This window comes from Culex pipiens, chromosome 2 (assembly GCF_016801865.2).
Source record: "Culex pipiens pallens isolate TS chromosome 2, TS_CPP_V2, whole genome shotgun sequence".
Taxonomy (NCBI): Eukaryota; Metazoa; Arthropoda; class Insecta; order Diptera; family Culicidae; genus Culex; species Culex pipiens.
Window position 1 is genome coordinate 214,452,042 of NC_068938.1, and position 25,184 is coordinate 214,477,225.

The window sequence follows — 25,184 nt, forward strand, 5'->3', positions numbered from 1 at the left end:
AGAGAGGATTCTGAGAACGGATCACATTTCACAGAATCTACAGGGGATGAAGGATGCGTGGACATACCGTACCAAACGCTCCAGTTTACAGTTTCATATGTGTTTTGTATAATGTGTTAAGTGTAAAATATTGTGTGGTTATATAATCAATTGAATATAATAATGCAATATAATGATCATTTAATAAAATCCCTTCACCTATACATAATAACCACGCACCCAAGCACAAAAATAGCGACACAAAAGAAATGAAAATGAGCATGCAAAAACAAGACAACGCGTCCCCGTGGTCGGCGCACTAATCATATTATATCTTATTAAACATTCATTTTAAAATTTTACAAACATTTTTGAATAATATTGTTGCATAGAAAAAAACACAGACATAAATATATTTAAAAGAAATCTGTCGAATTTAAACAAAATTTACCAAATTTTTCCGGTTTGTCAAATTCTCAATTTTTTCTCTAGATAATCACGCTGGATTATCCGAAGTCCAAATTTTGGATAAGCCAACCTCGAATAGTATAATCAGGATCATTTTTTTGTATTTTTTTATGTTTTACTGTTTAACATCAAATTTCTTACTCTTACTTACAGGTTGAAAATTCAGTCATAATTTCATTCAATTCGCCGAGAATTTCAACAACTTATTTTGCGAATCATTTGAGGCAAACTTGCTTGATTTTAAAACAATGTATACTCGGAGATCAATAATAAAATTCTTTAGAAGCTATAAACCAATGCTGCAGCAAAGATAACATATGTTTCCAGATAAACTGTAATCGGATCGCCACATCAAACAAAACAACAACTGCACTGATTCCCAAGCAAATTTATCCTAACAATCACGCCTTGCGATACCAATTTCAACGCAAACAAGACTTTGTCAACCCTCGAGGACAAACTTTACCCTGAACCTTGCTGCATCTCCAATTAAACACCGGCCCTTAAGGAGGTTCGGACATCTCTCCTCTTCTATTGTCATTCCGGATTAATTTGTGGTCACACGTCGTGTCCTTTTCGCTTCCGTGCTGCCACTTGAGACTGCACTGCTGTATCGGGGGTCATCACTTCAAACAAGAAGAAGAAAGCAAACCAAACCACTCAACCACAAAGCGATTAGTTTGAGGCTTGATATTATCATTCGGAGCGAAGGCAAACGAAGAAAGGGGTCTGTTCCAACATTGTAGTATCTTTTTGTGTCTTTTTTCAGTTCGGTCACTTGGTAATTGACGTCTTTTTCTTTGATTAACCATTAAAATATCGCAAGAAAACAGGAAGTGTGTGTGTGTTTGGTGGACAATACTGGTCTACTGACTAACAAGTACACTGGTATCAGGTGCAAATTTGTGCGCAAGCATAGTTTTAGTCCCGCTTTTGGGTGACGATCATGGCGATGGCGGCCGCCAGGACGCCCAGCACGAGGAAGGATCCCTCGAAGATGGCGACAAAGTTACGGACCGCATCGAGCAGCAGCTTGACGGGGAGGTTGAGCGCTTCCGAGGGGATTGGTTCCTCCGGGATGCCGACGTCGTCAAGCTTGGTCTCGAGGAAGCCATCGTCCAGGGAGTACGCCGGGAAGTAGTCGTTGAGGCGTTCACGCGTCCAAAAGGTCGTGCTGTTGCCGTCGAACCAGGACGTGAAGCGGAACTCGTACAGGGAAGCTCGGATGAACTTGGGAGGTCCCGGCGGGATGTGGCTTTGGTCGAAGAGTTTGGTGACGGCTTGGTTGTTCTGCAGAAGGCGTTGAACCATCGGGTAGAGCCACTTCTGGGAGGTTGGCTTGGTCGCGGACGCGTCGTAGAATTTGAAGTCAAACCGCGGGAAGTACACAAAGGCGTACGGCATCGATCCGGCTTCATTCCAGGGTTTGTACTGGAAGCCGTACTCCTTCCACGGCCCGGACAGGTCGTCCGAGTACTCCAGGATGATCTCCACCCGTTTAGGGCGCATCTTGATCAGGTGTTGACCGTACTGGTTCACCACGAACATGTTGTGAAGACCGTTGTACGGCTTGGTGAAGATCGACGAGCTGATCGCCGTGGACTGCGTCAGCTGGAAGTGCGGCACGATCGAGGTGAACAGAACGATGAACGCAGCTAGGGTTGGTAGAAACAGCTGCCAGTTCTCCGTTAGCTTTCGGATACCGTCAGCCTGTAGATCGAGAAGGATCGTGTCATAAAATACCCATGGTATCATCACGTTCGATACTCACCACATTGGTAGTGCCAGTCTGCTTGGTAACGACCTTGAGGAACTTCTGCACCATCAGTCCCATCACCAGCAGCGGAGCCAGCTGAACCATCATCTGCATCATGTTCAGATACTGCGATCGGTTGAACAACAGCTTGAACACCATCTCCCCATTTTTGTATCCAACTCCAAACACCAGCCACGTTCCCAGAGTCATCAAGACCGCGATCGCCTTCACCGTCATCGCACCTGTCCTATCCTCCTTGGACTCCTCCTTCACCGGTCGAACCAACTCTCGATCGTCAACCAACGTCAACAGCAGCGTCATCACGATCAAGCTCAAAAACCCGTAATTCCCACTCCCAATGATGTTCAAATGCAAAAACACCTGCCACCACAGCGAAAACATCCGAACTCGCTGGTTCGGCGCAAAGAACAACCACGAACAAACCAACTCACTGACGTACACGTAGATCGTACTCAGCTTGTGAATCCCGTCCGGCTGCTGGAACGTGTACCAGCTGTAAGACGTCGGCAGCGGCATCGTCTCAAAGTGCTTCTTCAACCCGGTCAAATCCCACCACATCGGACATCCACTGGCCAACTTGACCGACCCCGACGCAAACACGTACCGAAACAGCAGCCACTTCATCAACAGCATCGCCAGCCCCTCGATCGGTCCCCTCGGATCACTCAACTTCGCCGGCGCAAGCAAAATGCACAAAAACCCCGCCTCCAGCAACATCTCGTCCGACTGCTGGCGGAAACTCTGCGAGATCTGGACCAGCGAAAAGTACAGCGTCCACAGCGATATGAAGCTGACCAGGCGACAGAGGTGCGGGAACACGAGGCCGATGAACGCGATCACGCAACCGGCCAGACAGAACAGGTCGATTGCCGATTGGGTATCCAGGCCGACGAGCGGGGCCAGCTGGAGCAGGTTCAGGCGTTCCTGGAGGGTGCCGTTGGCGAGGATGCGGTTCGCCGGGAGGATTCCCGAGTTGCCGTAGAGTCCTGGAAGGAAGAATGGAAAAAAGTAAATTTAAGAATTGAAAATAACGTAGCCAGAGAAAAAACCGAGCCACGTAGCCCAGTGGTAACGCTTCCGCCTCGTAAGCGGTAGATCGGGGTTCAAATCCCGGCTCGGACCAACACAACTGGTGATCTTTTCCCTTCTGGAATCGATTGCTTAGTAAAGGGAAGGTAGTGTATCGTCACAAACTGGACCTTATCAAGACACCTTAGGAAGACAACCTATGGAATGTTAAAATTAACCTTAACATGTTAACATTAAGTTGATTAATGAACTGTCACTGAATCCGCTTTGTAAATGCCGGCCCCGATACTCTTCACGGGTGTTCCCCTCAGGAACAGGGAAAGATTTACTTACTTTTAGAGAAAAAACTAAACTGAAAATACAAAAAATCGTAAACAATATCATGAACAAAACGTAACCAAAATTAAAACAGAACAGAATCATGAGCGAAATCATGAACAAAGTCATAGATAAAATCTTTAAAAAAAATCTTGAAGAAATGAAGTAAAAATTAAATAACAACGTTATATTTTATTTTAAAAAAATACTAAAAATAAAAAAAACACAAATTTAATGATCATTTTAACGCAAATTTACGCACAATCCCATTAAATTTTTTTTTTACATAGGTATATTTGAAAAATGAATTTCATGAACAGCAGATAACAAACTTTTTGAATAAAAAAAGAAGAAGAACCAAAAACAAATTGTAAGAAAAAATTTAACAAAAATTTAACAAATTAAAGAACAAATTGAAAACAGATTGAAGAACAAATTGGAGAGCAAAACGAAAAACAAATTGAAAAAAAAAAATGAAAAACAAGCTGAATAAAGAGTTGAAAAAAATTAAAAAGAAATTGACAGAAGATTCAATAGTACATTCAAGAATGAATTGAAAAACAAATTTGAATGCAAATTGCAGAACAGATAAAAAACAAATTGAAGAAAAAACTGAAAGACAAATTGAAGGCTAAATTAATAGACCAAGTGGTGAACGTGGTGAAATTGCAAGACTAATTGAAAAACAAATTGAAAGACAAATTGAAAGATAAATTCAAAGACAAGTTGAGAAACAAATTGAAAAAATAAATTAAAAACGAATTTAAATTGAAGAACTAATTGAATACCAAAATAAAGCATAAATAAACGATCAAGCAAAAGAAAAATTGACTCAAAATTAAACTAAAGAAAAGTTGAAAAATTAAATAAATTACAAATGGAATAAATTGAAAAAAAATTGAAGAACAAACTTAAAAACAAATTGAAGAACAAATTAAAAAACAAATTGAAAAATAAACTGAAGAACTAGGTAATTGAGAATAAATTGAAGAACAAATGAAAAAACAAATTGAAGAACAAATTATAAACATATTGATGAACAAATTGGAGAAAACATTGAAAAACAATTTGGAGATTAAATTGAAAAATAAATGAATATCAAAATAAAGAACAATTTGTATATTAATATGAATATCAATTTGAAGAATAAAATGAAAAACAAATTGAAGCACAAAATTAAAAACAAATTGAAATGCCAACTAAAAAAATGAAGAACAAATTGAAAAACATAACTTAAATTAAAATGAAAAACAAATTAAAGAGTACATTGATATTTTTCAATAATATGAAGGAAAAGTTTCGAATATATGAAAAACAAATTAACTAACAAACTGAATCAAAATTGAAAAACAAACTGAAGAACATGTTCAAAAACAAATTGCAGAAAAAAATGATAAACAAATCAAAGAACAAGTTCGAAAATAAAATAAAAAATAAAAACTAATTAAAGGAAACTAAATTATAAAAAAGGTTGAAAAATATAAAAACAAATTGACTAACAAATTGGATAGCAAATTTAAAATTAAAAAAAAAATCAAAAGCAACATGAAGAAAAAGATGAAAGAAATAAAAACAAATAAACCTAACTTTAAAAAATTGAGAAAGCAACATAAACACAATTGAAGAACAAATTGAAAAATATATTGAAGAACAAGTCGAAAAAAAAATTGAGAAAAAAATAAAAAATAAATTCAAGAAAGAGTTCAAAAATAGAAAACAAATTGAATAACAAATTAAAAAAACAAGATGAAGAAAAAAATAAAAATTAAAAACAGCTAAAAAAAATCAAGACAAATTTTCTAACAATTTGATAAAATAAACAAAAACAAACATATAAAACAAATAAGCACCAAATTGAAAAACAGACTGAAGAAAAAAAAACGAAAACAAATTGAAAAATATTAAAAGCTAATTAAAAAACAAGCTTAAAACAATTGAAGAACAAGTTGAAATACAAAGTGAAAACACTAATTTGAAAACAAATAAATTGACAAATTAACAAAGAAATTTAATTTAAATTAAAAAAAACAGATTTTAGATCAAATTTAAAATTAATTTGAAGACCAATTTCAAAATATTTACCGTACAGGATCACAACAACATTAACAAACTCAATGGCAAAATATATGAAAATTAAAAAATAATTGAAAGCCGAAATAAGCATCATTTAAACAAATAAAAAAGAGAAAAACATGGTGATATAAATTAAATTAAAAATACAGTTCATAACATTAAAAATAGGAAAAAAAATCATGCCATATTGAAGAAAAACATCATAAACAAAATGCAAAATATTAAAAAATAGGAATTGAAGATCGAGTGAAATAACAAACGAATTTATTTGCACAAACATATCAAACACTTAAACAAACAACATAAATAAATAGAGAACTCTAAGAAGAATTTGTAAATCAGAGACAATTATTTATATTGAATGACAACTTCTGAAATAATGTGATGAAAAATGGAAAAAAAACATTGGAAATCAAATTAATAATAAATAAATTCAAGAAAATATCTTGTTTTGATAAAAAAAAAACTATGAAGTTTTTTTTTAAAATCAGCGAAGGAATAATCATTATCAAAAGAAAACCATTGGACGTTCATCAAGAGAAAAAATCCGGAGGGAGCATGGCTATCCTCCCTCGCGCACGAAAGATCGGTAAAAGGAATCTAAAAAAATCATCATCTTGATTATTCGGCGGAACATCTTATGCACTACTAAACTTGCAAGAGTGACGTCACACGTCGAAAAACAACCTGTAACATTTTGTAGATGGGCAATGTGTGTAAATAAAGTGAAATAAATACTATTAAGTGGTGCTGACATGGAAATTCACAAAAAATCATCAGCAGATTGATTTTCTTGAAGAATTTTGGGAGCGATTTTCTTTTGAGTGATTTGCCTCCTCTCTCTTTCGCGGGTGAAGAAAGTTCGCTAGCGATTTTGTTGCGATAATTCTGTTCAAAATATTAAAGAAATTGAAACTTTAATAAGATGAAAACAAATCAATATTAAATAATATTTTACAAAGGACAACAAGTATCTCATCACCATCGTCAGAGCCCTAAAGTCTTGTCACGTCGTGAAACGTGAAACCACTAGAACAGATTGAGTCATTCGCTTTCGTTACTTAAGCGAATCGGATCAAAAGAAATGTCACCATAATAAGAGAATGTTGCTCTGCTATAGAAAACCACAGAAAACCAGAGCCCTACGTGGCTAACAGTGAATTTATTTTGGTAAGTGTGCCAATACTGAACTTATCTAACATTTGAGTTCTTGCAAGAATTTGAGAAATTTTCCATAGTTATTCAAATAGTTTCAAGTAATAAGTATAAAGAAGATCCCTTTACCCTACCAACTACCAAAAAAATCGTTGTCATCCGAAATTTGCTCCTTCGAACCACAACCTAAAGGCTCCTAGCGGTAACCAACGTCGGTCTCGTCGTCAAACCGAACGAAGGTCCAAAATTAAACCGTTTCCTTGGCTGTCCCATCTCCCTTGGCCCTGACTCTCACACAACCCAGGTTGCTCGCCCTTTTCCGAAAATGCTTTTAACGCTAATGGCCGGTTGAAAGAGATCCGACAAAACAGCACAGGACCAGGTTTTCTTGCCAGTGCCAAAAGGATGCAGTACACGGTAGGTACACGTACATGTGGCTAGGAAAAATGAGTTATTTTTACAACAGACCGCTGGTTTTCGGTGACGACGACGACGAAGTCTAGCTAAAATCAGGTGAGCAAGAAGAATGACCTCAGGTTACCTCCGCTTATCTGGTGGAAAAGTAACGGCATTTTGTGGAAACAAGGGGTGGAGATACTTGTAAAGGATGTTATCTCTTGGCAGGGATGATCACTTAAAACTGCTTGTTTTTTTGGAAGTTTGGCAAGCAAAGATGAATTTCCAAATTTAGATTAAGGCATTTTTTCTACTTCTTTTGAAAAACGACAACTCTGATATTTCCAAATACCCAAGCAGAACAATGTGTAATAAATTCAGCTCGACCACTGAAAACTGCAGCCAACCAACTTGAACATCTCCTCAAGCCCATCCGCTAACAAAATCTATTGTCTTGGTCTTGGTCAATCCGGAACACCCGAACCAAGTGTTCCGGAACACAGCTCGGGTGAAAACGGATTGGGTTTCGTTTGCCGGTTCTCGTTCGTGGTGTGAGGAGCAGGGAACACACACACACTCTACATCTCGACAAAAGAGCCACTAATAATTACGTTAGACCCCCCCTAACACACATTCACACACATACAGAGAAGCATAAGGTTTCAAGTTCACCACCATCATCATCAGCATCATCATCATCATCACCATCGATAAGTACATGGAAGGTAGAATCTAGTTAGGTAACACCTTTCGGACCAGGCCCAGCCATAAATTGGTGCTCTTCCTGCGATGAAACCAACCAAGAAGTGGAAGAAGCTTTCAGGAGAATTATCGATTTCTAATTTCAATTTACGATCGTCTGACAAATGGCACGAACCATTTCGATTGAGTATCACTTTGACACTGGCACAGTAAAAAAAACGTTTACATGGCTTCTCATGTAATCTTGTTACGTTGGAAGCATTTCCACAGTGCCATCCTCTATTGTTGGCTCCAAATCGCTGATTTAATTACACTCAGGCTTTGGGAACTTTGTGAAAGCGCGAACTTCGTCAACAATGGCAGGATATATGTTACCCATCCACCCCCACGCGACTCACTCATCACAAGCTAGAACGCGTTTTGGTCCACTGCCTTTAACCAGCTATAGTCGTGTCCCCCGAATCGATGCTCTGATGTGTGTGTTCGGATGTGGTTGTGTTGTATAATCTAATTCCAATTTGTGGGGATATGTCGCCAGCCAGCCAAAGTAGCGAGATGGGATGATTTAATGGAGTTGAGTTCGCAAGGTAAATGAGATTGTGGCTAAAATCGAATGAAGGGGGGGATCGAGTGATTTGATTACGCGCATTCTTGTGGGGGGATTGATTGAAAAATAAAGTGAAGAAGATTCTTGTTGACGAATACTGAAATGATCAGCACAAACATTACAATCATACATGAAACCACCGGTTTGACACATTTTTTTTTTCAGAATAAAGTGGTTTTTATGTCAGCAGATAAATCACAACAGACAGATTCGGGACAAACTTTAAATTTCATTAAATTTGTGTCAAAACGTCACTGTTCCTTCATTTTAATCGACGTACTCAAAAAACATCATTCTAAACTTCAAGTCTAACAAGCTAAATATTAAAGTCAAAAGTATCGAAAAATGTTTGCTACTTGTAGCACAAAGGGAGTCAAAAATGTTGGCAATGAAACTACAAATAGCTGTATCTCTGCAAAATTTCAACCGACTTTGAAGTTTCTTGCAGTGTTTGCTCTGGTAGAATCTCAAAATCAATCTCCATCAAGAACCAAAAAAGATGCAATTATACATAGAGTTGCAATTAAACATAGAGTTTCAGCAAAAAACATTTCAAGAGCAAAAATATATGAGCAATCATTTACAAAATCGGACGATTTCGACCCTTTTTTACATTTTGTATTTTTTTATTTGGCTCAAACTTAGTGGGGCAAAGTTGGTGTCTTCGGCAAAGTCCTCAACAATACATACAACTTTGCCGATGACACCAAATTGATCAGAAAATTCATTCAAAAGTTACAGATTTTCGAATATTCCCGTTTTGTATGGAGACTTATATGGCATCAATGACACAAAAAAGCTTCTTTGGTCATAAGGAAGACTCCCACAAAGTTTGAGACAAATAAAAAAATACAAATAAAATCCATTGTCGGTTTTGGTAGAGTACTGCTCACTTCTTAAAACATGTTGAGAGATTTTCCATTCTTTAAAAACAATCTATACTTGGTAGTTGTAATACTTTCGTATGTTGCATTTCAAGTTCCATTCTTACAAATATTAGCAGTTCTTTAAAAAAAAGTAAGACTTCTTACATATTGTTAAAGCTATTATTTTTATTTTCAAAAACAACCTATTCTTGATACTCTTCATATTTTTAATTTTTTCAATTCTTTAAAAACAAGCATTTATTGATCGCTGTAATATTTTTGTGAGTTTTTTCATGAGTCCGTCTTCTAAAATATTTTGTAAGTTTTTTTTCTATATTGAAAAACAGCCTGTTCTTGGATGCTTCTAGAGAATTTAAAATTTGTCGTTTCACATTTTCTTGTGATAAGATTTTCTACAGTTTTAAGTACAACTTCTTTGTTAGAACCACCGAACCATGGGGAAATATTGGATGGGAGCGGACATACTCAGTGTAAAAGTGAAAGTGTTCACGTCAAACGATCGGCCTGTCTCCTGAGAAGAACCTGGAATCTGACGATCGGGATACCGCCTCGCGGCGTCTTTTGAAGATTTGAGCTTTATGTTAAAGATTTGCTGTTTCTTGGTGAGAGCTTTCGATCATAAGTTATTAAATCATTATGTTCCCTTATATCATGATATTATAAATTAAATAACCCTTCTATCCCTTCCTCATTATCCCTTTCCCAATTCCCATTTTCCCCAACTTGAATTGCCCAATTCCACTTCCCTCCTAAAAATATAATTATTTGCCAATTTACACTTACACACCACACCTAACTGATTCGGAGCGTTTGGTACGGTATGTCCACGCATCCTTCCTCCCCTGTTGATTATGCGAAATGTGATCCGTTCACAGAATCTGTCTCTGCGGTTAATGCAACGCAGTAGGCCTGGCCGCTTTAATTTTTGCTGTATTTTTTGGGGTTACTCGGATGTACTGCAATTATTAATATAGACAAGAAAGGACTTGAGGCGTAATCTAACCGCAAGTTCTTCCAGGATGCTTTCTTCCGACTGGCTGCGCTTGTGTTCGATTAGATTAGATTAGATTAGATATTAAAAAAACAACCTGTTCTTGATTTTTGCAATATTTTTGTGAGTTGTTCCATTGAGAAGTTCTCTACGAAATCGGTCTTTTTAAATCATCTGAAACTTTTTTGGCGTCATTAGTTTGGCCTTATAATTTTCCGTGCAATTCTGGCAGCTGTCCATTCAAAAATTATGTACGAAAATTCAAAAATCTGTATCTTTTGAAGGAATTATTTGATCGATTTGGTGTCAAAGTTGTTTGTTTGGATAAGGACAACACTGAAAAAATATGATACACAGTAAAAAAAATATTTGCCAAAAAAAATCTATTTTATTTTTTTTTTATTTTCTGATATGTTTTAGAGGACATCAAATGCCAACTTTTCAGAAATTTTCAGAATGTGCAAAAAATCATAGACCGAGTTATGATTTTTTCGTAACGTTTCGTCATTTCGCGTACGCACACTATCGCACCATCTGATTTTGCTGGCCGGACAAAATTTAACCTCAATCTTTTTCGTGTACGTACACGCAATACATGCGCACGTAGAAACCTCTATAGCCACTTTTAGGTAACTTTTTTGAAAATAGTCGCAGTTATTCATTTTTTAAAATTAGTGCTTATGTTTGCCCACCTTTGAAAAAAATATTTTTGAAAAGCTGATAAAATTCTTAAAATTCTGCCAAATTTGTATGGAAAATTATATGAAAAAACTAATGATGCAAAATGGCTTCTTTGGGCATCAGAAGGCACCAAAAAAGTTTCAGACGGATTAAAAAATACAAAAAAAAAATCTAATGACCGAAATCTCAGAGAATTACTCCATTTAAAAAAAAAGCAGTGCTTTAAAAAAAGTAAAACAAATCAAATTATTTTATAAGTTTTTCTTTATTTAAAAAAAAATATTTTTTTTTATGAATTTTCCCATTTTACAAACATTTTCAGCTCGTCAACAATGGCACTAAAAGGAGAAATCTGACTTCTAAAAATATTTTGAGAGATTCTTGATTGAATGAAAAAAGAAGCAAAATTAACGTGAACCCATTCAAAGCACCTTTTCATTTTTTATGCTTTTCAGCTAATAAAAAAAGGTAAAAAAATATTTAAAAAAAACCTTTCGATCTTTTATCCTTTACACGTTTTGTCCATTCAACCTTTTTTTATTTTCGAACAATTGCCCATTTGACTTTTCGTCAATTCGACCTTTTGTCATACATTCCAGAACAAGAACCATCCAAATTGAATGAAAATTTATCGAATTTGTTTACATTCAAGGTCTTATTGAAAATTTTCTACGGAAATACTCCTTTTCTTGATGATGCATGCAAGCGACCATTTGCTTTTTGCTATCATACTAGAGCGTCCAATTTCCCGTCCCGGGAAAAAAATTCCCGGGAATTCCCGGGATTTCCCGAAAAAAAATATTTCCCGTTTCCCGGGAAATTTGTAAATTTCCCGGGAATTCCCGAAATTCAAGCAGAAGTATACATTTTCTTAAATTTTTGGAATTTTTTATTGAAATTGCTCTGAAAAATAATAAATGAACAAACTCAACATGATTTTGATCAATTAAATGTATTGTTTGGTTTATATCAGATTATCAGAAATTATGATATTAGAATTATTTCTGATAATATTAATTTTTGAAGTAACTGGGAATAGATCTTGTTTAATGAGTACTAAATTATTACAATTAGGTAAACTTTTACCAGATTGATGTTTTATCAAAACAATATTAACTCCTTACCTCCAAATTAAAATTGAGATTTTTTTACGTTTTTGTTTACCATGATCAAATGAGATGAAAATTGAATTTGTGGAAAAAGAATTAATTCAACTGGTTGAATACCTAGTACTAAAGAAATTACAATTTGAAGTTAAAGAATTGTGGAGCACTGGTACAACTACAGGTGTTAGAGGGTTAAATGTGTAAAAATAGAAGACTTTTTGTGGAATGATGTTAATTTATCGTATAATTCAAATCATGTTGCATAATAATACAAAAAAAAATCATTGAAAAATTACTCTCTATTATTTGTTCTTAAAAAATGCAAAAATATATTCAAAGCTTGCTTCAAATATTTGAAAACATTGGGTTGTTTAGAGCAGAGTTCGGAAACTCACTCACGAGGTACTCAACTATGAGGAAAAACTTAGTTACCTGCGAGTAAATTACTCATCACTCTCGGTGAGTGTGAGGGCCTTCCTCATTTACTCACAAAGAGGGCTTTGAGCGCAAATGAGGGCTATTTTAGAATAAAAATTTCGAGTTGTCAAACTCTCTCTGTTCACTCAACAGCGAAAAAGTAGTCCTGATGGTAAGGGCGCAGAGCTATCAATTAGATGTTTTTGTATCACAGTGGTTCAAATCCTGATTTTTATCTGTTTTTTTTTCAGCGAGTTTATTTTTTTTAATCACATAGTTTGTTGTCAGCTTCCAGCTGTCCTACCGACGGATAGGTCGGAGGTTGTTTAGACGGGGGATGCCTCTGCGGGTGGATTTTTACAGCTTTACCAGCAGTGGATGGCCGTGTTGCTGAGGTAAGTGGCCACTCCCGGTCGTCGACAGTTGTACAAATGTGTTTTGGTTCAGCATCGGGACATGCCGAAGAAGTTGCAGTAGCCGCCGGTGGCTTTGGCTTGGAGGTTCACTGAAAACTAAAAAAGGCCGATCCAGTGCTTTAAACAGCTTTAGGCTAGGGCCACCGGCGGCTGCTGAGGCTCCACTGGCGTGTCCTGGTTCTTAGGCAAGACATATTGGTAGAACTGTCAGCGACCGGGAGTGGCCACAGTTGCACAGCTGTCGTCTGCGGCCTCCGATTTATCCCGCGGTAGGTCAATCCACAACGGATTTCGACCGGTCACCAATCTTAAAATTATGAAATTAATTGCCCATCCATTGGACTTTGACAATCCAAGGTTTCTTTTGAAGCAATGGAAAAAAATTTACAGATAGACCAAAAAAAATATTGATACCACATTAATACCAACCCTGAACCTTCGGATTTATAGACATTGACGCTACCTCCAATGTACAACCGATTGATAAAGACACATGATTTTGAATTGATGTTGTCATTGATTTTGTAAATAACAAATTGTTGGAAACGGCCTACTCACACCCTCATTTTACTCAAATATGAGTAAATTTACTCAGCCCTCACACTCACGGTGAGTATCGAGAGTGTTTGCTGTGAGGAAGCCTACTCGATTTGTGAGTGTGAGTGGTTTTCCGAACTCTGGTTTAGAGTAAAACCAACACTAAAAAGATTTACCATTTGTTCAAGAGTTGAAACCAGTATTTGTCATGAAAAACATAATTTCCGCATGTTTTTTTTTTCTCTCATTTCAATAAACTGGTCACAGAGGCAAGTTTCAAATTTGTCATCAAAATACCATCAAAGTACCAAAATACATTTTCTTGTAGTTGAATCATTTTTTACATGCAGTCAAGCTGTTAATTGATCTTCACACTTATTTAAACCATTAATGTTGATGTCGTATACAATTTTATGCATAATATTAATTAAAACCAAGATCATAACAATTTTCAATAAATTCAAAATTTCCCGGGAATTCCCGGGAATTCCCGGGAAATTGGCTGAAAATTTCCCGTTTCCCGGGAAATTTGGAACCCCGGGAAATTGGACGCTCTATATCATACTGATATTTATTTTCAAACTAGAAAAATTTAATTACTGGTATTCAGACAAACAAAAATGCAATTTTCATAAAATACCATATATTGTATAGAACAAGTCAAATTTAAATAATTTGCAAAACAAATGCAAAGTGTTGCCAGATTTTGAACAGATTTTTTTTTAATATTTAAGATTTTTACATAAAAAAAATGCACAAGAATTTTTCGTAATAAAGAACAAATGATGAACAAAAAAAACATTTTTCCTGATTTCTATTACTTTCTAAGCCCCAGTAACAAATGTGAATTCCATTAAAAGCATAACATTTTCAAAATAAAAATCGTAACAAATATTACCAAAAGTGGAAATCATAAACACTTTTTTAAATGATTAAAATAAACTGGACAACAGAGCAGTTCTTCATGTTTTTTTTAATTGCGAGAAGTTTTTTTTTAATTTACATTGTACATAATTAATTTACTCTTTTTTCAATTTAAAAAATAATGTTGGAAAATTTTCTGATTTATAAACATAAACAACCATAAAAATCGATTATAATTTAGTCTAAAGGATGCATTATAAATATGAAATATTATGAAGAAGATGTTTATTTAAATATTATTTTGGGCATAATTGTGTAATACTATGCTATTACAAAAATAAAAATAAAAATTTAAACAAACAATTAAAGCATCGTTTAAATTGAAAAGTAAAAAAATACAATGTTTAGGTCAAATCCCCTTCCCCCTTCTTAAAATCATGCCGAAAAATCAGAGGGCAAAAAAATATAAAAAAAAACTTCAAAATTAAACAACTAAAAACTTTAAAATTAATTTTCCTGCGCCCTTAAGTTTATGTGAAACTCCTGAATAAAATAATTGTCGTCAATACTTAGATATAAATAAAAAAATAATTGCAAAATAACAAGATAGGTTTTCAATGCAGTTAACAATTAATTTAATACACTGTTTTCGTCCAAATTTTGAAACCATCGCTTGTAATTTATTTTTTTATATTTAATATATTTTTTGGTCAGAGTCGAGGGACATAAACTTCAATAAAAAATGCATCGGCCTAATTTATTTTCGACTAAACATCTATCAGAAATAAAAAATAATTTCAACATTCTTATGCCTACTCGAGTTGATCATTCAAATGTTCTCCGTTTTCCCTCCGTGCCATTATCTACCAGCTCTCACCAAACAGAGAGTAATTTTCTCTCGCTCCTCTCCCCTTTCTTACACTCTCTTTCTCGGCGCAACCAGTAGTAATAACAAACTCTAGTCAAAACAACCCATCCTCACAGGTAGTGACTAAACACACACACACACACAATCGGCTGATCACACATTAATCGATATTCTTGCATTTTTATCCACGTAACACTCCTAATCCACTTTTTCTCACCTTCAGCCTGAGCGTAAAAGCTCAGAAACGCCACCAGATAAACGCCGCACATGGACCTCAGAATCAGATTCCGAACGATCGGCGGCGTTGGCACCGGAACCGGCTTGTCCCCCGAGTTGGCCACTTGGTCATCCTTGCCACCGGCCACGACTTCGTTCGCACTCGGCGGGGCCATCGTCGTCGTTACGGCCACTTTATGACCACTCACTTTTTTGTGACCTTTTTCCCCACAAGCTTCAAAGTATCTCTTACGGGGCCACGGAAAATTGCGGAAGTTTACGATTTTCCACTGAAAAACACACTCACTTTGGACAACACTCAACTGCGCGAAGGGAAATCCAAGAAAATAACAAAAATATTACCACACAGACACACTCAAAATGGGCACAACCGTGACGTTCTTGTTGCACCTCTGAGAGTCGAAAGAAAACACTCTCTCTCGCTTTCTCTTTCCACGTAATTTTACAGCGAAAATGATGTAATTTCCACAGCGACAAAATTCGGCACTCTTGGGACACTTAAACTTTTTAACAAAATTCTTAGCCAGAACTTTTACGGCGCAATTTCATCGGGGACAGAACAAAAAAAACACTTCCAAACGCAACTGCAGCTGAATTATGAATGAAGCACTGCAAGATCTGCTCGGAACGTTCCGGATTCGGACCGGTGAACCGCGAGTGGCTCGGAAACCCTAGAAACCGGCGAAACTTAATCCAGCGAATCCGTTGTTGCGTGCACAGTTCTGTGCGGTTGTCGAACGTTTCGAAATCTTATTAGTTAGAATGTTCTTTTTTAATCATAGCCCATTATAAAAAGATAAGCTAGTCTGCTGCAAACCACTCGGGAAATGATAACGAATTTGTGCCATCTGAATGATGTATGCACTCTTTGCGTGAGGGTGTTCGTGAAAAATGGTTGGAGTTGTTATGAAATTCTGGGCACAAAGTGAACATCCAAAGTAGGTAGTATTATACTATACCGGGTGGTGTTATCTAATCGAGACCTGATACTCTCAATAACCGTCATGGTTTCGTGGTTCGATTTGGTATAGCAACCTGATAGGGAATGACCAATGAAGCTTGGCAGCTATGTCTTATTTCAGCTTCTAGCTGTAAAAAGTACTTTTTGCGCAGAAAATTATTCAAATTTTCGCTTTTTTCATGTTTCGATTTTTTGACAAAGGACTTTGTCTTAAAGCTCTATCTGCGGTGTCAATGCAAAATTTTTCGAAAATGTAGCGTTACCGTCGCATGCCCTCGGCGTGACATTTTGTTTCTGTTGCGTGGATGCCGTGCCAACTATTTAAGCTAAAAGTTAGCCTCTGGAGGATTTAGTGTCCATCAGACTTTCATCAAAGACGGACCTTACGTTGGGAATTTTATTGCACACACACACGCACACGTTGAAAGAAACAGGTGGTGCACGAACTTGAGAGGAACCATAAAAATTTGGGCAATATGGGTATTAAAATTCATGGTTTTTGATACTGGTGATGAAAATGGCCATTTTGGCAGGACTGGCCACACCCGGAGTGGCCATTGCCCTGCGGAAGGTTCTACCGGGAGGACATTTACGGAACCATACAAATTTGGGCAATATGGGTATCAAAATTCATGGTTTTTGATACTGGTGATGAAAATGGCCATTTTGGCAGGATTGGCCACACCCGGAGTGGCCATTGCCCTGCGGAAGGTTCTTCCGGGAGGACATTTACGGAACCATACAAATTTGGGCAATATGGGTATCAAAATTCATGGTTTTTGATACTGGTGATGAAAATGGCCATTTTGGCAGGATTGGCCACACCCGGAGTGGCCATTGCCCTGCGGAAGGTTCTTCCGGGAGGACATTTACGGAACCATACAAATTTGGGCAATATGGGTATCAAAATTCATGGTTTTTGATACTGGTGATGAAAATGGCCATTTTGGCAGGATTGGCCACACCCGGAGTGGCCATTGCCCTGCGGAAGGTTCTTCCGGGAGGACATTTACGGAACCATACAAATTTGGGCAATATGGGTATCAAAATTCATGGTTTTCGATACTGGTGATGAAAATGGCCATTTTGGCAGGATTGGCCACACCCGGAGTGGCCATTGCCCTGCGGAAGGTTCTTCCGGGAGGACATTTACGGAACCATACAAATTTGGGCAATATGGGTATCAAAATTCATGGTTTTTCATACTGGTGATGAAAATGGCCATTTTGACAGGATTGGCCACACCCGGAGTGGCCATTGCCCTGAGGGAAGGTTCTACCGGGAGGACATTTTCGGAGCCATACAAATTTGGGCAATATGGGTATCACAATTCATGGGTTTTGATACTGGTGATGAAAATGGCCATTTTGGCAGGATTGGCCACACCCGGAGTGGCCATTGCCCTGCGGAAGGTTCTTCCGGGAAGACATTTACGGAACCATACAAATTTGGGCAATATGGGTATCAAAATTCATGGTTTTCGATACTGGTGATGAAAATGGCCATTTTGGCAGGATTGGCCACACCCGGAGTGGCCGTTGCCCTGCGGAAGGTTCTTCCGGGAGGACATTTACGGAACCATACAAATTTGGGCAATATGGGTATCAAAATTCATGGTTTTTCATACTGGTGATGAAAATGGCCATTTTGACAGGATTGGCCACACCCGGAGTGGCCATTGCCCTGAGGGAAGGTTCTACCGGGAGGACATTTTCGGAGCCATACAAATTTGGGCAATATGGGTATCACAATTCATGGGTTTTGATACTGGTGATGAAAATGGCCATTTTGGCAGGATTGGCCACACCCGGAGTGGCCATTGCCCTGCGGAAGGTTCTTCCGGGAGGACATTTACGGAACCATACAAATTTGGGCAATATGGGTATCAAAATTCATGGTTTTCGATACTGGTGATGAAAATGGCCATTTTGGCAGGATTGGCCACACCCGGAGTGGCCAATGCCCTGCGGAAGGTTCTTCCGGGAGGACATTTACGGAACCATACAAATTTGGGCAATATGGGTATCAAAATTCATGGTTTTTGATACTGGTGATGAAAATGGCCATTTTGGCAGGATTGGCCACACCCGGAGTGGCCATTGCCCTGCGGAAGGTTCTTCCGGGAGGACATTTACGGAACCATACAAATTTGGGCAATATGGGTATCAAAATTCATGGTTTTCGATACTGGTGATGAAAATGGCCATTTTGGCAGGATTGGCCACACCCGGAGTGGCCATTGCCCTGCGGAAGGTTCTTCCGGGAGGACATTTACGGAACCATACAAATTTGGGCAATATGGGTATCAAAATTCATGGTTTTTGATACTGGTAATGAAAATGGCCATTTTGGCAGGATTGGCCACCTTTGGAGTGGCCAGTGCCCTGGGAAAGGTTCTCCAGGGAGGACATTTATGGAACCATACAAATTGGGGCAATATGGGTATCAAAATTCATGGTTTTTGATACTGGTAATGAAAATGGCCATTTTGACAGGATTGGCCACACCTGGAGTGGCCATTGCCCTGAGGGAAGGTTCTCCCGGGAGGACATATACGGAACCATTCAAATTGGGGCAATATGGGTATCAAAATTCATGATTTTTGATACTGATAATGAAAATGGCCATTTTGACAGGATTGGCCACACCCGGAGTTTTCCGAACCATACTTGATTTGGCAATATTTTCGTTTTTTGGTAATTTATTTCCACAGAGGTGCCAATTATTGAAAACATTAAATTAGAATTAATTATTTATGATTAAATAAATTGGCAAAGAATTAAAAATATAAATAAAAATGGATTTACTTTTTAGAGTTTTGTACAAAGTTCTTTGTCATATTGGTCATGTAGAACATAACCACCTGCACCTTTTTTTGTATCTATTCTACTTCAAAGTTTGGTTACAGCTTTCAACAGATTACCAACAGATGTCAAGCAATTAATAACATGATTGGCGGTTTGTAGGTAATTTCATTCAAACATTCCGATCGTAAATTTGTTTTAAATTGTGAAAATCGGCAAATTTAATGGGCATTGGTTTAAATCCTTAACCTGCCAATTATGCCTTATTTTGTGAAATCTACTTTGATTAAAATTCTAAAACTTAAACTTATACTTGCAATATTTCAAATAATGATGAGAAAATGATTCTTAAGATTAGTTTAGGCCTAAAATCAATCAAATTTGCTGAAATTTAAGTGTTATCTCAAGAAAAATCCAGATTTTTTTGAAAAAAAAAATATAAAAAGAATTTTCGAAATTTTCAAGCAAGCAGAAGCAATTATTTTAAAAACATCGTTACAGTTCTGCTAAATAATTTTAAACAAATAAAAGGCTGCCCTATTTTTCTGACCTGTTTCCTAAAAATAAAAATATTTTTTTTAAGATGATTTATTCACAATTCCTTGATTTTCTGGGATACCTTAATACATTTTGTTTCTGGGATACCTCATACAATTCTTCTTAAAAATAAGAAAAACATCTAAGCGTTATTCTCTAGATTAGTTTTTGTCGCATGACATAAAAAGATTTTTCTATCGGATGAAAATTTGCATAACATTTTTTTAATAATTTTTTTTAAGCGATTTGGCAAACTGATCAAGTAAATTAGCAAGAAATGAAATTCTTTTTTTAATTAATATATGGCATTCAAATTAAGGAAAATGTTTTATTTAATTATTTTTTTTTTTAATTAAACCATTTTAAAACAAAGTTTTATTTTTTTATCTCCATTGATAAAAGTTTCTGAGAATTTTTTTCAGCGTCACCATAAGTTATATTACCATAGGCAATTCATTACAAGTATAAGTACAAGTGAAATGAAATAATGTATAAAATAAGACAATAAAAACCTAGCAATTAATTACTATTAAATGAATAGTTTTTTTTATGCACTAATCTTATACTATATTATTTATTTAGACTAGACTTAATTAAGACTTTAAATTATCTGGCCTAAATTTTCAATATGTTTAATCTAAAAGGTACACAGATGGTAATATTCAAAAGGAAATGGTGACAAATTTTGTGTCAAAAAATGTGTGATATTACATCAGTAATTGGTGAATTTTCATCACATTCTGATGAATTTCCATCAGGTTCACATTTTAAAACATTTTTTGAGTAATATTTCTAAAAAAAGAAGTAATATTAAAAAAACCAAATTTTTAACTTTCCAAAATTCAACTTTTTTTGCTGTGTACCACGAAATACTTCGTTCAAAAAATGGAAAGTAATCAATGAATATATGAGCATATTTTTTCCTAAGGTTTGACGTCTTTTTTTAAACTGTTAACCCAAAAATCGAATTTTACAAAAGTGTTTTCTAAATATTTTACGATCGATTTTTCAAGTTGGTCAATGACATTTTAATAATAAATACATATACAAAATATTGGGAACGTTAGACATTAAATGATTATTTGTCCCGAATTATTTTTTTGATTGTTAGCAGGACTACAAAAAAGGCAAGTCATTTCACCATTCTCATTAAATACTGAATAATGAAGAGTTGAATTTTGTTTATCGAGGATTATTAAAAAAAAACGTTTCTATTTAAGAAAGTAACAGATATTCCTAAATAAAATTGAAAAACCACGTTAGATATATTATGGCAACGATTCCTGAATGCAATAAAAATGTCAAGGTTGTGCATAACTTGATGTGTTCCAAGTTTTTATCAAACAATACTATGCTTAAAGGGACAACATACAGGTTGTGTTCAGAAAAGTTTTGCCTCTTCTTCTAAACGCATTAGTTTCATTATTACTTTTCGCAAGAAAACGTAACGAAACAAACAAGAGTTGATAACCAGACATACAAAATTGAAAATAATAAATACTTTTGTAGTGAAAAGCAAAAATAGCAATTCACATTGCAGTCAGATGATTTTCCTCAGTTATCAAAATGATGTCACTATAAATACACTTCAAATGAGCAAAATTTCCATTATCTAAATCTTATGCATTCTTTAAAAAGCGACGATGAAAACTTTATCAAATATAAACCGCTATTAACAATCCCCAGCTCGACTGTGTTTTATGTAGGAGAAAATGTAACTTTAGATATCAACTAAATCGTTAAACTCAAATAAGCCAAAAAGTATTAAAAAAGCAAACCGCAATGAATCCAGATAACCACATGAAATCATAAGATCAAAACAAAGCCAACATTAAGGAAGCGTGATAATTTCTTCTAAATAAATATACAACAAAATGCTTCATTTCCACAGTTTTATTAAGTCATTATTTTTCGTGTTTGTCACACACACAGTTTAAAATGTCCACATTTATGTCTCGTTTATTGTCCTCGTCCGTCATTGTTTTTGTCCGTCCAAGCGCCTTAAAGCTAAGTTGGCTCCCGGGGCGGCTCGATCTCCCTCAAACCGGTACAGATTGCAGGAAACCACGCAGCCCCGGAACAGCCGGGGAACAGTTTAGAGCTCCATTACTCCGACCAGGCGAATCCTCCATGGTATGGTGAACGCGTCCAGCTTCGTAAAGATACCAACCACTGTAATTTCTATTAAATTTGTTGCCAGAAACGGGACGCTAACGCATCCGTTTTTGACAACAAATTGGGTCGGTTCTGTACAGCATGATGCCGTGGTTGGAAAACTGCATGGTTGTTAAGGGGTTCTGCAAGTAGAGAAGAGAAAAATAAGTGTTGATTAGATATTTATTACATATTTTGAACAATTCGATGAAAGGTTCTAAAATTTAAAAAAAAACAGTAGGAACTCAACCCAAATAGTACATAAATTTTAAGGTTATATCAAGACGATAGCATGAAGAACACATGCACAAACATGGCTTCTATGTATCGAAATTCCACTTCAAATTCACAATGTTTAGACAATTTGAATTGCTTTACAGTTTAATTCGTTAGCCAACTGGGACTTTTGTTCACACACCTTCCACAACTATAAAAATTACTAAGAATTTGACCATATTTGTTGCTTTATGTTTAAATTAACTACGACGCAATAACACACTATGGACGCCATTTTGAAATCAACAACAATAACTTTCAACAAAACACACATTAAATTATCCTTTAAACACTTTGAATTCCACTGTTTCAACCAAACGGCATAAATCACCACAAAATACTTACAGTTTTCCAACGCTGGACGGGGATGCCGGGACAGGCCCTCCTGGGTATCGATTACTTCCGGCAAAACACGGCCAGAAGAGAGCGAGTGTCAACACTCGTTGCCGGTACGCAGAGAAATGAGAAATAGCGAGAGCGGATGGGCAGTTTTATACTGCGCTGCTCACGAGAGAGCGATGACTACCTCCAAAGCAGAATCAGTGCAGTGTTGCCAGCCGCCTAGGAAGATGGGATTTTGGCTTGGACATAAAAATGTTCAATTTTCATTTTTTTTTCGCTGTGAATTGATGTTTGTTTTAATATTGACGATTTTTTAGTCATCAAAAATAAGCTTATTTTTTATAATTTGCTAATACAAATCTAGCGTTTTTTTTTTTTAAAGTCCTATAGGATTTTGTGATTCATAGGTTTATAGGGCCTTTAACAAAAACTCTAGAAATAATTCAATATATTACTTCATTATTTCATTTAACTTTTTACAAAATCAATGAAAAGAACAAACAAATGTCTAGATTCAAAGAAAAATACAGGTTTGGTGATTTTACTTGTTTTATGTGATGTTTGCAAATGTTTTGAGGAATAAGACATGATTAAGCTGTACAAAAGCCCACATACTATTGAAAACAAACAAAAATCAAGCAAAAAAAATTAAAAATGATTGAAGAAAGATATAAAGACGGGGAAATATTTTAAATCCAATAATTTAGATTAATGTTGATGCCAATTATTCAAAGATAACTACTTGTGAAGCATGTTTTTTGGTTCAACAATTTACCATTGCCATTATTTGAATAAAATTACTTAAATCACGTTTGGCAACACTGCCCAAGCAGACTCTCAGAGAATGTCATTCTCCAAGAAGAAGAGGTAGAGAAATTGAGTAGCATAAATGTTGGCTAACAATGTTCCAGTAGGTAGCCGCGGTTAATTTATACCAAATATTGCCATACTGCGATGGAATTAGACGAGATTAAAGACTATTGGGACGAATGGAAAACGAAACCATTAGATGAACTGTCTTTTTTTAGGAAACGTAAAGCACATAAAATGGAAATTCTAGTGTAAAGGCACATTTTTTAAAACTGAAACGACACATTTTCAAACTTGACACGTATTTTGAAACACACAATTTATGTTACCTTAACACCTGAACTCCCAAGCTCGAGAAAAAGAGGGAGTTTCCATACAAATTCGTCCTTTTTCTCGAGCATGGGAATTTAGGTGTTAAAGAAAACTGCTAATCTCAAAAGGGCAACAAGAGGTTTCGTTTAAAAAACGGATCTGAAATATGTAAAATTTCAGGTTACACCTAAAATAGATTAGATTATTTTGATCAAGACAAGATTGAAAAAATATCAATATTTGGTTAAGAATGAAAAAGAACTGATTTTTTTCATCACACCTTTTTAACTAAAAAAGTCAGAAAATTGGGAGCTCCATAATTGCTTAGTTATTATAAGATTTTGTTTTGTCTTATTTTTTGTAAATTTTTTAATATGTGCTGCTGAATATAAAAACTATTTATGCAGTCAATAATAGTCTAAACAAACACTTATCTAGAAGCAAAATAAGAGTTTGCCTATAAAACAATATTTTAGAGTTGGCCTTATTATTAAATTTTAAATAAATAAAACAAGTAACACGGAAATGTTATCCAATATTTTGAAAACTCAAATATCAAAATTTCGGTGCAAAATTGTTTTGCTTTTTTTTAATGTCGTTTAAAAAAATGAAGTATGTATTCTTTTACTCAAATCAAAAATTAAAAAAAAATGTCAAGGACATGAAAATCACATTCCTATTAAAAAGGTGTTTAAAAAATGTATTTAAAGTTGTCTGATTGCAATGAAATTTCGAGGCTTTTAGAACAAATATTTTTATGGCCCCTGATGTTTCGTACCGATTTTGAAGGGGGTTCAAAAAAAAAATTTGCAACGCCCCACTTCAAGCACTATTTCTAAGAAAAACTTCAAAAATCAACCTTAAATTGTGAACTAAGGCCGATGCAAATATTTTTCAAGGTTTTTCGACCTCGGCTCTGGTTTGGGTCGAGGGGGGGGGACAAAAAAATAAAAAAATATAAATATTTAAAGAACAAGCCATAATTTCAACATTCGCATCGAAAAAGTGTTTTAAAATGCATTTTACACTTGTACAGTTGTTTTGTAATCACAAGTTTCCAAAAAATGTAAGATTTGACGAAAACAAAAATTTTAGCGAAAAAAAAACTTTTTGCGATAATAAACATCGAAAATTTTCAAAAATTCTAAAGATTTTCAAATCAACCCAAACATGCTGAAAATGATTCTAAACGCAGGGGAATGCATTTTAAATTGATTTCAGCTGAAATTCCCTTAAATTCCCATTTAAATTTTCCAGTTTCTTGAAAAAACATTTTTTTTGCCCCCTGTTGCCCCAACATTGAAGGGGGGGGAGACAAAAACTTTAAATAAAATTTGTACCAGCCTAATTAAAAAAGAATATTTTTGTGCACGTAAATTTTTAACCTTCGCCAAAAAGGGTTCTGTTCCATTAACCTCAATATCTTTGATGACCAACAGCAATCGATTCCGAGCTGTAACGCCATTGACACAGCATTGTT

At 35.7% G+C, this 25,184-nt stretch overlaps 1 protein-coding gene and 1 long non-coding RNA gene across 2 annotated transcripts; both read right to left on the bottom strand.

Annotated features, from left to right (window-relative positions):
* Nucleotides 1–1,175: 1,175 nt before the first annotated feature.
* On the bottom strand, nt 1,176–16,242 carry LOC120428646 (lipase maturation factor 2-like). The gene is made up of 3 exons (XM_039593692.2): nt 15,489–16,242; nt 2,219–3,210; nt 1,176–2,157 (listed from the first exon to the last, which is right to left on the bottom strand). Exons 1-3 carry the CDS (start codon nt 15,661–15,663, stop codon nt 1,369–1,371), a joined length of 1,956 nt encoding a protein of 651 aa, XP_039449626.1. The 5' UTR covers nt 15,664–16,242; the 3' UTR covers nt 1,176–1,368.
* A 5,446-nt stretch (nt 16,243–21,688) lies between these two features.
* Nucleotides 21,689–22,739, bottom strand: LOC120428656 (uncharacterized). Its single transcript, XR_005607154.2, has 2 exons — nt 22,586–22,739; nt 21,689–22,107 (listed from the first exon to the last, which is right to left on the bottom strand). It is a non-coding gene; the product is annotated as an uncharacterized LOC120428656 (long non-coding RNA).
* Nucleotides 22,740–25,184: the final 2,445 nt, after the last annotated feature.

What these genes read in the sequence shown, in the direction of transcription:
- LOC120428646 (XM_039593692.2), bottom strand. Translation starts at nt 15,663, where the DNA reads ATGGCCCCGCCGAGTGCGAACGAAGTCGTGGCCGGTGGCAAGGATGAC. An exon ending in CTTTTACGCTCAGGCTGAAG is followed by an intron (nt 3,211 to 15,488) that starts GTGAGAAAAAGT and finishes TCTTCCTTCCAG; the next exon opens with GACTCTACGGCAACTCGGGA. An exon ending in AGACTGGCACTACCAATGTG is followed by an intron (nt 2,158 to 2,218) that starts GTGAGTATCGAA and finishes CTCGATCTACAG; the next exon opens with GCTGACGGTATCCGAAAGCT.